General features: G+C 44.7%; 1 protein-coding gene across 5 annotated transcripts in view; it reads right to left on the bottom strand.

Annotated features, from left to right (window-relative positions):
• LOC125635341 (cilia- and flagella-associated protein 337) overlaps nucleotides 1-11,262 on the bottom strand; it is a 74,648-nt gene extending 63,386 nt beyond the window's left edge. For 2 of the 5 annotated variants that reach the window (XM_048846928.2, XM_048846938.2), the window contains exon 1: nucleotides 10,928-11,258. In XM_048846928.2, the coding sequence (XP_048702885.2) occupies nucleotides 10,928-10,995 (68 nt within the window). In that variant the 5' untranslated portion in view covers nucleotides 10,996-11,258. Of the gene's footprint in view, nucleotides 1-10,927 lie in introns of all 5 variants that reach the window. The other 3 variants (XR_007356234.2, XM_075127766.1, XM_048846947.2) reach the window with 3 other exon arrangements.
• Between the last annotated feature and the right edge of the window lie 2,182 nt (nucleotides 11,263-13,444).

Below are 13,444 nucleotides of genomic sequence, written 5' to 3'. Positions count from 1 at the left end.
TTGTGAGAGGATGATCTCATTTGTGCATTACTGAGATTTCTTGTTATCATTTACTGCCACAGTGAGAGTCATTCCTCCTAACACAAGAGAGCACATCAGCAGCAGCTGTGAAGTTTGCTCATGACAACAACATTGCCAGGAGTAAGGAGAAGTTAGCACCAAAATAATTTGACTGAGAACATAGACATGAAGCTAATCACCCATCTACCCCTGACCAAAAAGATGCTCAAATTCAGTGCCCAATTCTTTTAAAGATGAAACCTAGGTTGTATTCACATATACACATGGGTTAACACAGGTTGTTGGAACTGAAATTAAATTAACAGAATCATAGAATCGTAGAACTGGAAGGGACCTCAAGAGGTCATCTAGTCCAGTCCCCTGCACTCATAGAAGGATTAAGTATCATCTAGACCAGTGCTACTCAAAGTGGTGGGTCCACGGACCGGTGCCAGTCTGCGAGCCATCAGCTGCCGGTCTGCGTGCATATTGGAAAAAAAAAACACCGGTCCCACACATCAGATAGCTTGAGAAGCACTGATCTAGACTATCCCTGACAGATGTTTCTCTAATCTGCTCTTAAAAATCTCCAATGACGGAGATTCCACAATCTCCCTGGGCAATTTATTCCAAGGCTTACCCACCCTGAAAGGAAGTTTTTCCTAATGTCCACCTAAACCACTCTTGCTGCAATTTAAGCCCATTGCTTCTTGTCCTAGCCTCAGAGGTTAATAAGAATAATTTTTCTCCCCCCTCCTTGTAACAACCTTTTATGTCCTTGAAAACTATTATCATGTCCCCCCCTCAGTCTTCACTTCTCCAGACTAAACAAACCCAATTTTTTTCAATCTTCCCTCATCAGTCATGTTTTCTAGACTTTTAATAATTTTTGTTGCTCTCCTCTGGACGTTCTCCAATTTGTCCACATCTTTCCTGAAATGTGGTGCCCAGAACTGGACACAATATTCTAGTTGAGGCCTAATCAGCGTGGACTAGAGCAGAAGAATTACTTCTCGTGTCTTGCTTACAACACTCCTGCTAATACATTCTAGAATTATACTTGGGTTTTTTTGGTTTTTTTTGCAACAGTGTTACACTGTTGACTCACATTTAGCTTGTGATCCACTCTGACTCTCAGATCCCTTTCCACGGTACTCCTCGCTAGGCAGTCATTTCCCATTTTGTATGTGTGCAACTGATTTTTCCTTCCTAAGTGGAGTACTTTGTATTTGCCCTTATTGAATTCTATCCTATTTACTTCAGACCATTTCTCCAGTTTGTCCAGATCATTTTGAATGTTAATCCCATCCTCCAAAGTACTTGCAACCCCTCTCATCCTGGTATCATCCACAGATTTTATAAGTGTACTCTCTATGCGATTATCTAAATCATTGATGAAGATATTGAACAGAATCAGACCCAGAATTGACTGTTTTGACAAAATTGACAGTCTTGCTTGGGGCCAGTGTCATTCTGAGCTCTTGGTAGTGTGCTAGCTTCCTGATATGGATGGGAAGCATGACTAGTGCCAGCTGTGATGTTGCACTTCATATGCTTTATAAAAATATGTTTATAAGTGTGAATATGATGTAACTGGAATATGCTTGATGCAAAAGGTCTCTTGTAAGGTATCATTACAAAGCTCATAATCTACTGAGTGTGTTCATCCTATTTGTATGAATGTATCATTCTTGTATCTGAAACTAGGAATATGAAGTATAAGTCTGAGGTACTACTGTGATTATGCAAAGTGTGGGCCATTAATGGTGGTTTAGAATCTTGATGGCTCCCATTGACTAGGACAATTAGTTTTAAATGGTTTATTTACCTGCAAGCCTTCCTATATTCCTGGGGGTCAGCCCTGGAAGAATGGAGGCTGAGGTCTCACAGGACATGTGAACATGTCACCTGATACTGGAATCCATCTTAAACCTGGTGCTTTTCCATATAGAAGGCGGGGTGGGAACCCAGAGAGACAAAAGATTCCCGTCTCGTGCCAAAGATATAAAAGGGGGTAGAACAGAACAAAAGGGGTCCAGTCATGAGAAAACCCCTAGTTTCCACCTAAGATGTCTGCTGGAACTGACAAGGACTGTACCAGGGGAAAGGACTGGGCCCAGACTAGGAAGAAGTCTAGTCTGTGAAAGAAGCTTATTGGAACATCTCTGAGGGTGAGATTTACCTGTAATCAGTTTCTTAATGTATTAGGCTTAGATTTGAGAGTTTTGTTTTATTTTGCTTGGTAACTTACTTTGTTCTGTCTGTTATTACTTGAAACCACTTAAATCCTACTTTTTATACTTAATAAAATCATTTTTGTTTATTAATAAACCCAGAGTAAGTGATTAATACCTGGGGGAGCAAACAGCTGTGCATATCTCTCCATCAGTGTTTTAGAGGACAGATAGTTTATGAGTTTACCCTGTATAAGCTTTATAAAGAGTAAAACAGATTTGGGGTTTGGATCCCATTGGGAACTGGGTGTCTGGGTGCTGGAGATAAGTGACCTGGTGAGCAGTTTTTGGCTAAAGTCTGCGGCTTTGGGGGCGTGGACCAGATCTAAGTCTGTGTTGCAGCAGGCTAGCGTGTCTGGCTCAACAAGACAGGGTTCTGGAGTCCCAAGATGGCAGAGAAAATGGGCTCAGAGGTAAATTCAGCACGTCAGGTGACAGTCCCAAGGGGATCTCTGTGATCAAACCTTTCACACTAGTTTAGTCAGTTTAGAACATTCTCTTAACTTTCATTTTTCTTTGTGGTAGGCAATCCCACAGTGCAGTGCACCAATCCCATAATCCAGTGCACCAAATGTAACAAGGAGCATTCTGTGCCTGCATGCTATGCTCCCCACAACACATTATGTATCAATACGGTAATGTTACATCACCAGGATGTTCTGGGACAGTATAAATAGCCTGGAAGGTGTAGGCAACACGTCCCTTATTGACCACAACCATTTATTTTCTGGCAGATTGTGAAGTTCTTGTGCCAGCCATATCTGTGATGGATTGACCAACAACTTGGGCCAAGGATGAAGTGAGGACTATGATCATGACCCAGGATGATGTATGGATTCAGGCCAAACTCTGTTACCCAACATCAGTAAGTCTTTTGATTTTGGTCAAACTGACAGAAAGGGAAACCCAAGAGGTGTCAGTCTCTGAAGGCTGGGTACGAAGGCTGGACAGAATGCCAGTACTTTGTGATTAATTAACACAACTCAATCCTAATGCCCCCTTCAGATACTACTGTCCCAGTCTGACACTAGTCTTGCCCATCTGCCAAGCGGTAGCAGATGTCAGGACCTTGCAGGTCAGCTTTTCCAGCAGAGCAGAAATCAGTGATACAGATTCTGGTTACATTCTAAGGCCAGGTCTACACTAAAAAGTTAGGTCAACCCAGCTACGATGCTCAGAGGTGTGAAAAACACAGCTCTGAGGGACATAGTTAAACCGACCTAATCCCTGGTGTAGATAGCGGTAAATTGATAGAAGAATTCTGTCGACCTACTTACCGCATCTTGTGGAAGTGGATGAACTACAGCAATGGGAGAACCCCTCTGTGACACTCTATACCTTGGGGGAGCACTCTGTAACCTACCTCTTCATCATTTTTATATCATTGTAATATTTCATATAAAGCATGCCATGTAAGGTATCATGGGAAAAGTTATGATCTGCTGAAAGCCATTGTTCTATCTAAATATGTATATCAGTGCATATGAAATTATGAGATTGTGCTGTATGGTTGTCACTAAAATATACTGTGAATTGGGGAATCAACCAGATATTAGCTCCCCAGAAACCACAAGGGAGCTAACCAATGCCCAGATGGGTGTTGAACAATCATCAGCAGCCATTGTCCAGCAAGGGAGTTACAGTTCAATGACAGGTTTCAGAGTAGCAGCCGTGTTAGTCTGTATTCGCAAAAAGAAAAGGAGGACGTGTGGCACCTTAGAGACTTAGCTCATGAAAGCTTATGCTCAAATAAATTTGTTAGTCTCTAAGGTGCCACAAGTACTCCTTTTCTTTTTACAGTTCAATGACTCTCTTGCACAAGGCCACACTAGGGGAACTGCTCAGCCTTGCCTGGTGACTCAGCAATGCCCACCTGACATGCCTGGACTTGTGTTCTCCAAGCACATGGAATGAGGATATAAAATAGAGAGCAGAGGCCGCATGCTTTGTCCTGTCTCTTCCCCCACCTACGCTGAAGGGAATCAGAACTCTGGAGCTGAGGAGATCAGTCCCCAGGCTAACAGACAGAGCCTGCATACAGGGCAGTGCCTAGGGCACCTGAAAATTTGGGGCACCACTGGGTCTTAGTGTCCACCATTCTGGCTTTCCTATCTCTGTTCTGACCCTTCCTGCAGGCTCCAACAGCTGGCTGTTGCAGCCTGGTGAGTCTTCCTCGGGAGGGGATCTAGTAGTTAAAAGTGAAAAAGCATTCCAGCCAGCCAGACCTATTAGCACAACATTGAAACTGTTAAAGAGCCATTCAAGGGGTAATGAAGCCATTTAAGAGGCATTTGCCAAACCCCAGGTATATACTGTCAGTTTCTGAATTTACTGACAAAAACAGTGGTGCATTACTGTAATATTTACTCAGAACATGTCAGTCTACAGGCCTTTAGTTTAAAATGTGCTTTAAAAATATTTCATTAGTGAGTTGGTGAAGATTATAAAATCATATCTCCAAAAAATCCTTGCACAGATTTTTAGATGCACAATCATCTTTAGCCTTAAATGCTGGGATCTTCAGACACATAGTTTTTTAAATAAATCCTTCAAAAAGACCACCCTTATCTAAAATACACATTTTAATTACTATAGTAAAAAGAACTTGCTTCCAAAGACTTCCTGTCCTTCCCCGTCTCCCTTCACCCCCTCTCCCCCTACCCCCCATTGAAGAGAGCCCTTAAAGAGACAAAAAGAAAAGGAGTACTTGTGGCACCTTAGAGACTAACCAATTTATTTGAGCATGAGCTTTCGTGAGCCACAGCTCACTTCATCAGATGTGTACCGTGGAAACTGCAGCAGACTTTATATACACACAGAGAATATGAAACAATACCTCCTCCCACCCCACTGTCCTGCTGGTAATAGCTTATCTAAAGTGATCAACAGGTGGGCCATTTCCAGCACAAATCCAGGTTTTCTCACCCTCCACCCCCCCACACAAATTCACTCTCCTGCTGGTGCTAGCCCATCCAAAGTGACAACTCTTTACATAATCAAGTCGGGCTATTTCCTGCATAGATCCAGGTTTTCTCACTTCCCCCCCCACCCCCATACACACACAAACTCACTCTCCTGCTGGTAATAGCTCATCTAAACTGACCACTCTCCAAGTTTAAATCCAAGTTAAACCAGAATATCTGGGGGGGGGGGGGGTAGGAAAAAACAAGAGGAAACAGGCTACCTTGCATAATGACTTAGCCACTCCCAGTCTCTATTTAAGCCTAAATTAATAGTATCCAATTTGCAAATGAATTCCAATTCAGCAGTTTCTCGCTGGAGTCTGGATTTGAAGTTTTTTTGTTTTAAGATAGCGACCTTCATGTCTGTGATTGCGTGACCAGAGAGATTGAAGTGTTCTCCGACTGGTTTATGAATGTTAGAATTCTTGACATCTGATTTGTGTCCATTTATTCTTTTACGTAGAGACTGTCCAGTTTGACCAATGTACATGGCAGAGGGGCATTGCTGGCACATGATGGCATATATCACATTGGTGGATGTGCAGGTGAACGAGCCTCTGATAGTGTGGCTGATGTTATTAGGCCCTGTGATGGTGTCCCCTGAATAGATATGTGGGCACAATTGGCAACGGGCTTTGTTGCAAGGATAAGTTCCTGGGTTAGTGGTTCTGTTGTGTGGTATGTGGTTGTTGGTGAGTATTTGCTTCAGGTTGCGGGGCTGTCTGTAGGCAAGGACTGGCCTGTCTCCCAAGACTTGTGAGAGTGTTGGGTCATCCTTTAGGATAGGTTGTAGATCCTTAATAATGCGTTGGAGGGGTTTTAGTTGGGGGCTAATAGATAGATAGAGCCAGAAGAGTTCCCAGAAGTTACCTACTACAGGACAGGCCTAACAAAGAAAATAACAGAACGCCACTAGCGGTCATCTATTCAGGGGACACCATCACAGGGCCTAATAACATCAGCCACACTATCAGAGGCTCGTTCACCTGCACATCCACCAATGTGATATATGCCATCATGTGCCAGCAATGCCCCTCTGCCATGTACATTGGTCAAACTGGACAGTCTCTACGTAAAAGAATAAATGGACACAAATCAGATGTCAAGAATTATAACATTCATAAACCAGTCGGAGAACACTTCAATCTCTCTGGTCACGCAATCACAGACATGAAGGTCGCTATCTTAAAACAAAAAAACTTCAAATCCAGACTCCAGAGAGAAACTGCTGAATTGGAATTCATTTGCAAATTGGATACTATTAATTTAGGCTTAAATAGAGACTGGGAGTGGCTAAGTCATTATGCAAGGTAGCCTGTTTCCTCTTGTTTTTTCCTCCCCCAGATATTCTGGTTTAACTTGGATTTAAACTTGGAGAGTGGTCAGTTTAGATGAGCTATTACCAGCAGGAGAGTGAGTTTGTGTGTGTATGGGGGTGGGGGGGGAAGTGAGAAAACCTGGATCTATGCAGGAAATAGCCCGACTTGATTATGTAAAGAGTTGTCACTTTGGATGGGCTAGCACCAGCAGGAGAGTGAATTTGTGTGGGGGGGTGGAGGGTGAGAAAACCTGGATTTGTGCTGGAAATGGCCCACCTGTTGATCACTTTAGATAAGCTATTACCAGCAGGACAGTGGGGTGGGAGGAGGTATTGTTTCATATTCTCTGTGTGTATATAAAGTCTGCTGCAGTTTCCACGGTACACATCTGATGAAGTGAGCTGTGGCTCACGAAAGCTCATGCTCAAATAAATTGGTTAGTCTCTAAGGTGCCACAAGTACTCCTTTTCTTTTTGCGAATACAGACTAACACGGCTGTTCCTCTGAAACCTGTCCTTAAAGAGACAACACTCCTTTCTTTCCAGATAGCTGGACAAAGTTTCCCTTTCTTTACTTCTGACTATCTGATGAACTAGTTTTAAGAGAACCCTCCAGCAAAATCAGTACCTTAATAAGATATAAAATCCTTTGTTATGCCTAAAATCTTTGGAAACATATTTTTTAAAGTTGGTGAAATTTCATAAGCATGTCTATTGTTATGGAGATTACACAAAGTAAATTAATGTTCCCTTTTTTTAAAAGCAATGAACATTGTTATGAACACACTAAACCTCTGTGACTGATTAATTTAAAATAATGTCTTTGTTTCAGTGAGTTAAATATGTAGTAATCTGGAATGATTATTTTATGAAGGCTTAAGAGTACATTTAAAATATAAAATCAGCTTAGAAATACTGATTAAGAAAATGTAAAACAGAGAAGAGCTCCATCATGTATTCCATAATATTTAATGTTGTATTCAGCAAGACAGCTGACTCACCCTTACTACAAAGTTTTTGAAAATAAATGTCTGACAAACTTCAGAGCATATCAAAAAACCTGTGACTGACATTTTTTATTCCCAAGTTTAGTGCTTTTAAATAGGTAACTTCTGCATGTCCATTCTGCATGAGGGAGAGAGTACAGGGGTCTCTGCGGGGAACTGTGACTCTCCGCCACCTTGAAGCAGGACGGGCATCTCGTTATCCTTTGCTGTCTCATCCCTCCCTCCCCTCCGCCCCACACTGGGCTACAAGCTTGGGCTGCCGTGGGGCACAGGGGCACCAGTTTAATAATACTGTGTAGGGCCCCATAAATCCTAAGGATGGCTCTGCCTGCATATGAAGGCTGTAACTAATATGCAGTATCCAGTGGGATGAGAAAAACTGCTTAGTCCAGATACTGCCTAGTCTATTAAGGTTGAGAATTTAGACTGGGTGCTTATCTTTTATTTTCATTTGGTAACTACTCTGAATTTTGCCTATCACTTATAATCACTTAAAATCCATCTTTTGTAATCAATAAACTTATTCTAATGTTTATCCTTATCAGTGAGTTTGACTGAAGTGCTTGATAAATCTGCTCAGGTTACAAAGGCTGGTGTTATGTCCATTTTCCACTGATGAAGTGATGAACAAATTAATAAACCTGCATTGCTCAAGAAAGGGTCTTGAGCAGTGCAAGATGGTATATTCCGGAGGTACAAGGCTGGGAGCAGGGATGATTTGGCTGGTGCCTTTTTCTGTGTGATTCATGAATGTCTCTGGGAGCATTCAGGCAATCTGTTTGGGTGTGGGGCTCCACGTGTGGGTCTACTGGAGGGGTTTGCTACTTGTCACCAGTAAGGCATTGAGACAACCAAGATTACTGAGTTAAGGGGGCACAGCAGACCCACAGTCCCCGGTTGCACCTCAGGGATACCGTCACATCCTCCACAGGCATCGACTTCCCCTCCGGCTAGTGGGTGCTTGACCCCCCCCACCCCACCCCACCCCACCCTGGCCCCACCTCTTCCCTGCCCTCGCCCCACCCCATTCCACTCCTCCCCCAAAGTCCCTGCCCCCATTCCACCCCCTTCCCCCAAGTCCCCACCCCTTCCCCACCTCCTCCCCTGAGCATACTACATCCCCACTCCTCCCCCTCCCTCCCGGAAAGTCCTAAGTGCTGCCAAACAGCTGTTAGGCAGCAAGGGGTGGGGTGGGAAGCGCTGGGAGGGAGGGGCAGGAGCAGGGATGCGGCACGCTCGGAGGGTGGGAGAAGGAGGTGACAAGTGGGAAGCTTGGCTGCCGGTGGGTGCAGAGCACCCGCTTATTTTTCCCTATAGGTGCTCCAGCCCCGGAGCACCCATGGAGTCGGCACCTATGACACCCTCCCACCACTGTAGTGAGTGTCTACACTGAAGCACTACAACAGCGCACCCACACCATTGCAGCTAGGCCACTGCAGTGGTTTAAGTGTAGACATAGCTGTAACGTAACTTGCTCTAGTTACAAATATACTAGTCCTGGAACAGAGATGCAGGCAATCACTTCGTTCAGAAATCTCAGTCCACCACCAAAGGTCAGTTTCCAGCATACAACTCTGCCTCAGTCTAATCAGAGCGAGCAGAGCGCAGACTCTCCTGCTACTCGCACAGTTCCCTCTACCCCAAACTTGTATAACAAAAAATATACCACCACAAGCATTTCTTCCAAGACTAAAAACATTGCTCACGTGCTAAGAAATTCAATACAGGTTGCGAAGTCAAGATTGTCATGTCAAGAGATACCTTTATTAGTAGGTTTCAGAGTAGCAGCCATGTTAGTCTGTTTGCTCAAAAAGAAAGGAGAACTTGTGGCACCTTAGAGACTAACAAATTTATTAGAGTATAAGCTTTTGTGGGCTACAGCCCACTTCATCGCAGCCCATGAAAGCTTATGCTCTAATAAATTTGCTAGTCTCTAAGGTGCCACAAGTATTCCTGTTCTTTATAAGTAGGGATCTCACCAGGACTGTTTTAGAAGCACCTGGAAGCCTCCCCTTACAAAAGCAGATGTTGTCAAATGTCTAAGTTATGGGATGAGCTGCAGTTTAAGCCCCTTTTAGTCCCTCTTGAGTGGACCTCTCTGCAGATAGGTTTTGCTATCTTCACCCCTTCTGGAAAGGGCCACATAGTCCTACCATGCTTAGATGATGCTGCAGCCCTCCTGTTTACCAATTTGGATAACATGACAGCCCCAACTTTGGCACATTAGCCCTTTTCCTCCAAAAACCTGTGACCAGTGGCTGATTAATGTAGCTTCAAGACTTCTTCAAAAGAAGAAGCATCCGATGAAGTGAGCTGTAGCTCACGAAAGCTCATGCTCAAATAAATTGGTTAGTCTCTAAGGTGCCACAAGTACTCCTTTTCTTTTTGCGAATACAGACTAACACGGCTGTTACTCTGAAACCTGTCAAAAGAAACTATTACGTATTCAACCAAAAGTACACAGCATGCAGAGCAAAAAGCCTCCATGCCTGGGTCTCACCTAAACTTTGTTCTTTCCTTCCAAGTTTTGGGTAAGTTCCACTCAGCCCAGTCCTCCTACACTTGGCCTGGGAAAGACAGTCCCTACAATGTTCTCCTAGTGCAGGGGTGGGCAAACTACGGCCCGCGGGCCGCGTCCAGCCAACCGACCTTTTAATCCGGCCCTGGAGCTCCCACCGGGGAGTTGGGTCGGGGGCTTGCCCCGCTCCATGGGTGACATGGCTCTGTGGAGCTCCCGGAAGCAGCGGCTTGTCCCCCCTCCACAATACACTACAGCAGTGGTGAGCAGGAACCAGGACAGACATGGGACCAGGACACAACCTTGTGCCCTGTGCATCAGGCTGGGCTCTGGGACAAATACAATGGCAGCAGCAGAAGAGGAAGAAGAGGAAGAAGAAAGGAAGGGGAATAACTACTGGCAATAACCAAGGGCATTAACAGGAAAGGGTTTTAAAAAAAAGACCCTCAGGCTTCCCCCCAGTGTCTATTGCAATGCTCCTTCCTTCCATCTCCTCCCTCGCGCTGTCCCGAGCAGCGGGGGACTTGGCACCGCTTTCTCTAAGCGCCCACAACAAAACCTTCCCCATGGCAGCAGCAAGCGCTCCGGGGCGGGAGCAGGCTAGCGACTCCCCAGGCTGCGCACAGCAGAGCGGGACCCAGCGGCGAGCGACGCCCCGAGCCCGCGCACAGCCCGGAGGGGAAGGCGCGCGGCGACGCCCCCCAGGCATCTGGCTCCGCGGCTAGAGGAGGCGGGGCGGGGCGGGGTGGGGCTGGGCGCGGGGAGCACCTGCGGCTCCTGGCCGGCGCAAGCCGCAGCCCTGGTTGCTTGACAACAGCGAGCCCACAACGCTGCTGCCGCCGGGGCTCGGCCCGGGCCCGCAGGCTGGAGGGGGAAAGGGGGCTCACCTGCCGCGGGGGAATGTTTCCAGCTTTCCGGATGCAGAGCGCGGTCGCGCTGCCTTCCTCAGAGCCATGGTCTCCGGGCACCCCCAGCCAAGCCCGCTCTGCGGCAGCGGCAGCAGCCCGTGCCCCGCCGCACTGCAGGGCGCTGCAGACCTGGCACGTGGGGTTGCTCCCCGCCCTGCTCCGCGGGCCTGGCACGTGAGGCCAAGGATTGCACTGGGCTGGCGGGAACAGCGCTGCAAAGTGCGATCACCCTTCTCCTCAGCTTAATGGTGCTCCTGCAGCGTGCTCTGCTGCCCGGGGCTGCGGCGCAGCCTCTGCAGAACGCATCTCTCCGGGGGCTGGCCCTCGGCCCCCTGGCTAAAAGGGAGAGGGGGTGCCGCAATAGTGAGCAAAAGAAGTAAAATTTCAGCGCTAGCCCTGATCTGAAGAGTTTATTAAAAATGCCCACAGAAGAGCAGCCCCTGCTTGGCAAAAATTAGTCACTTTATGTAATAAACAGAACTTTCCCCCAATCTATGGAGCTGTCAGTTATAGGCAGGAAAATGCCACCCTTGACTGACACTATGGGTAAATCATTTTTCCTCTCCCGCCCAGTCAGGGCAAGAGAAGATCAGAAAAGAATACGTGCAGCTATTGTCACTTGCTTTTAATTTCATTTTGCCGGGTTTCAAAAGAACAGCAAGGAGCAGGGTTGTTAAAGCTAGTGTGTTTTGCAAAAAAAGGCCGATTCCAGCACGGAATATACCCAATTTGAGATTAGCAAGGATGTTAGACATAGAAACATTTTGCTGAGAAAAGAATCCCACCTCAGGGTGTCAGAGAGACAGTGTGAAAAGTAATACAATTTAAAACCCTGTAAAACAATCAGCCAGGTGGGTGAATCTACAAAGGTAGTTAGGCACCTAATGGAATCAATAGAAACTACTCAGTGAATAGAACAGGAGTACTTGTGACACCTTAGAGACTAACAAATTTATTAGAGCATAAGCTTTCGTGGGCTACACCCCACTTCATCGGATGCAAAGAATGGAACATATGGTAAGAAGATATATATATACATACAGAGAAGGTGGAAGTTGCCATACAAACTGTAGGAAGCTAATTAATTAAAAAACTTTTGTAGTGATAATCAAGATGGCCCATTTAGAATGTAACAGTGGCAGAATCAGGACCCATATGGGCAGAATATTTTAAAAAACTGAATAATGTGGAGTGGCCCAACAATTGCCCATCAAAACCCATGGAGAGAGGGAGTATCAGCATTGTTCCCTTTGTTCTTTTATTAATATGGTAGAACACATACCTCTGTGATTCAAAGCTACTGCATTTCCCTCCAGAGAACATCCTTTAAAGTTATGGGTAACACTATGTGTTTGTCTGTGTCATGGTTTTCATGAGAGAGACAAGATATGTGACATGATGGGGGTTTTTTTGGTGGTGGAAGGTACAAGCTTTCAAGCTTTACAGAGCTCTTCTTTTGGTCTGAGAAAGAGTGTCTAAACTAAATGCAGATTAGGACAGATTGGAGGAGACCACTTGAGATGTAATCCACAACTGAGGGTTAGGTTGTTAAGCATAACCATAATAATAACTTTCATGACATTAACCATACAGAAGCCACCCAACTTACCCAATCGTTCTGTTCTGGAAAGCCTTGCGTAACATGAATTTTGTGTAAGTCAGAAACGTATAGCTGTACATTACGCAAAAATTTCCACAACTCAAAAATCCTATTTCTGGCTTATGGAACTTTTTCCGTAAGTGCGAATTTGTGTAAGTCGGGTCTTGCATAACCCAGGGAGTGTTTGTATAACTTGTCTTTCCCTTCCACACCCAACACTATAGAAGTCTTGGAGGGAAATCCTGGCCCCACTGAAATCAATGGAAATTTTGCCATTGACTCCAGTGGGGCCAGGATTTCACCCATTATCTTTAAACTCATTAATAAGGAAGGTTTTGCCATGAATTAAAAAAGAATCCAAGAATGCCTGTATGTATGTCCAGTACAGTGCAATATGGGACAGTGACCTGGATATTTTGCTCTAAATACATTTACCCATGACTTCTGCATTTTTTCTATAAATTCGTGACTCTTACTTCTTTATTTTATTTCCCATGACAGCCTGAGTTACTAAGGTTCCAAATTATTTACCATTAAGTTATTTTCTATGTTAAAAATTTCTATTTAAAACTAATATTTGGAATACGTTCATTTACATTACTTTATTTGCATACCTATTCTAAAATTTGCTTTTAATCAATCAGTTGCTAATGGTTAGCAAACATTTCCTCCTTTTTATATATCAACTTAATTCTTGATAAGTGTTTCTTTAGCCTTTGTTAATGTGTTAATTGTTTATTTTTATGTTGTTAATTGGCCATTGCTCTTTGTTTGCTAAATGCTTCATGAACTTTTTTCATCCTACAGGAGGGAGCATAACTTGTCTCTAGCCTCTTTTGAATCTGGCCATTGTTGGTGCAAGAGACATCTCCTCTGGAGCTTATACCCCTTAAAAT

Source organism: Caretta caretta, chromosome 1, assembly GCF_965140235.1.
Source record: "Caretta caretta isolate rCarCar2 chromosome 1, rCarCar1.hap1, whole genome shotgun sequence".
Lineage (NCBI taxonomy): Eukaryota > Metazoa > Chordata > Testudines > Cheloniidae > Caretta > Caretta caretta.
The sequence above is the reverse complement of the archived record's forward strand: the minus strand, read 5'-3'. Positions and strand labels throughout refer to the sequence as shown.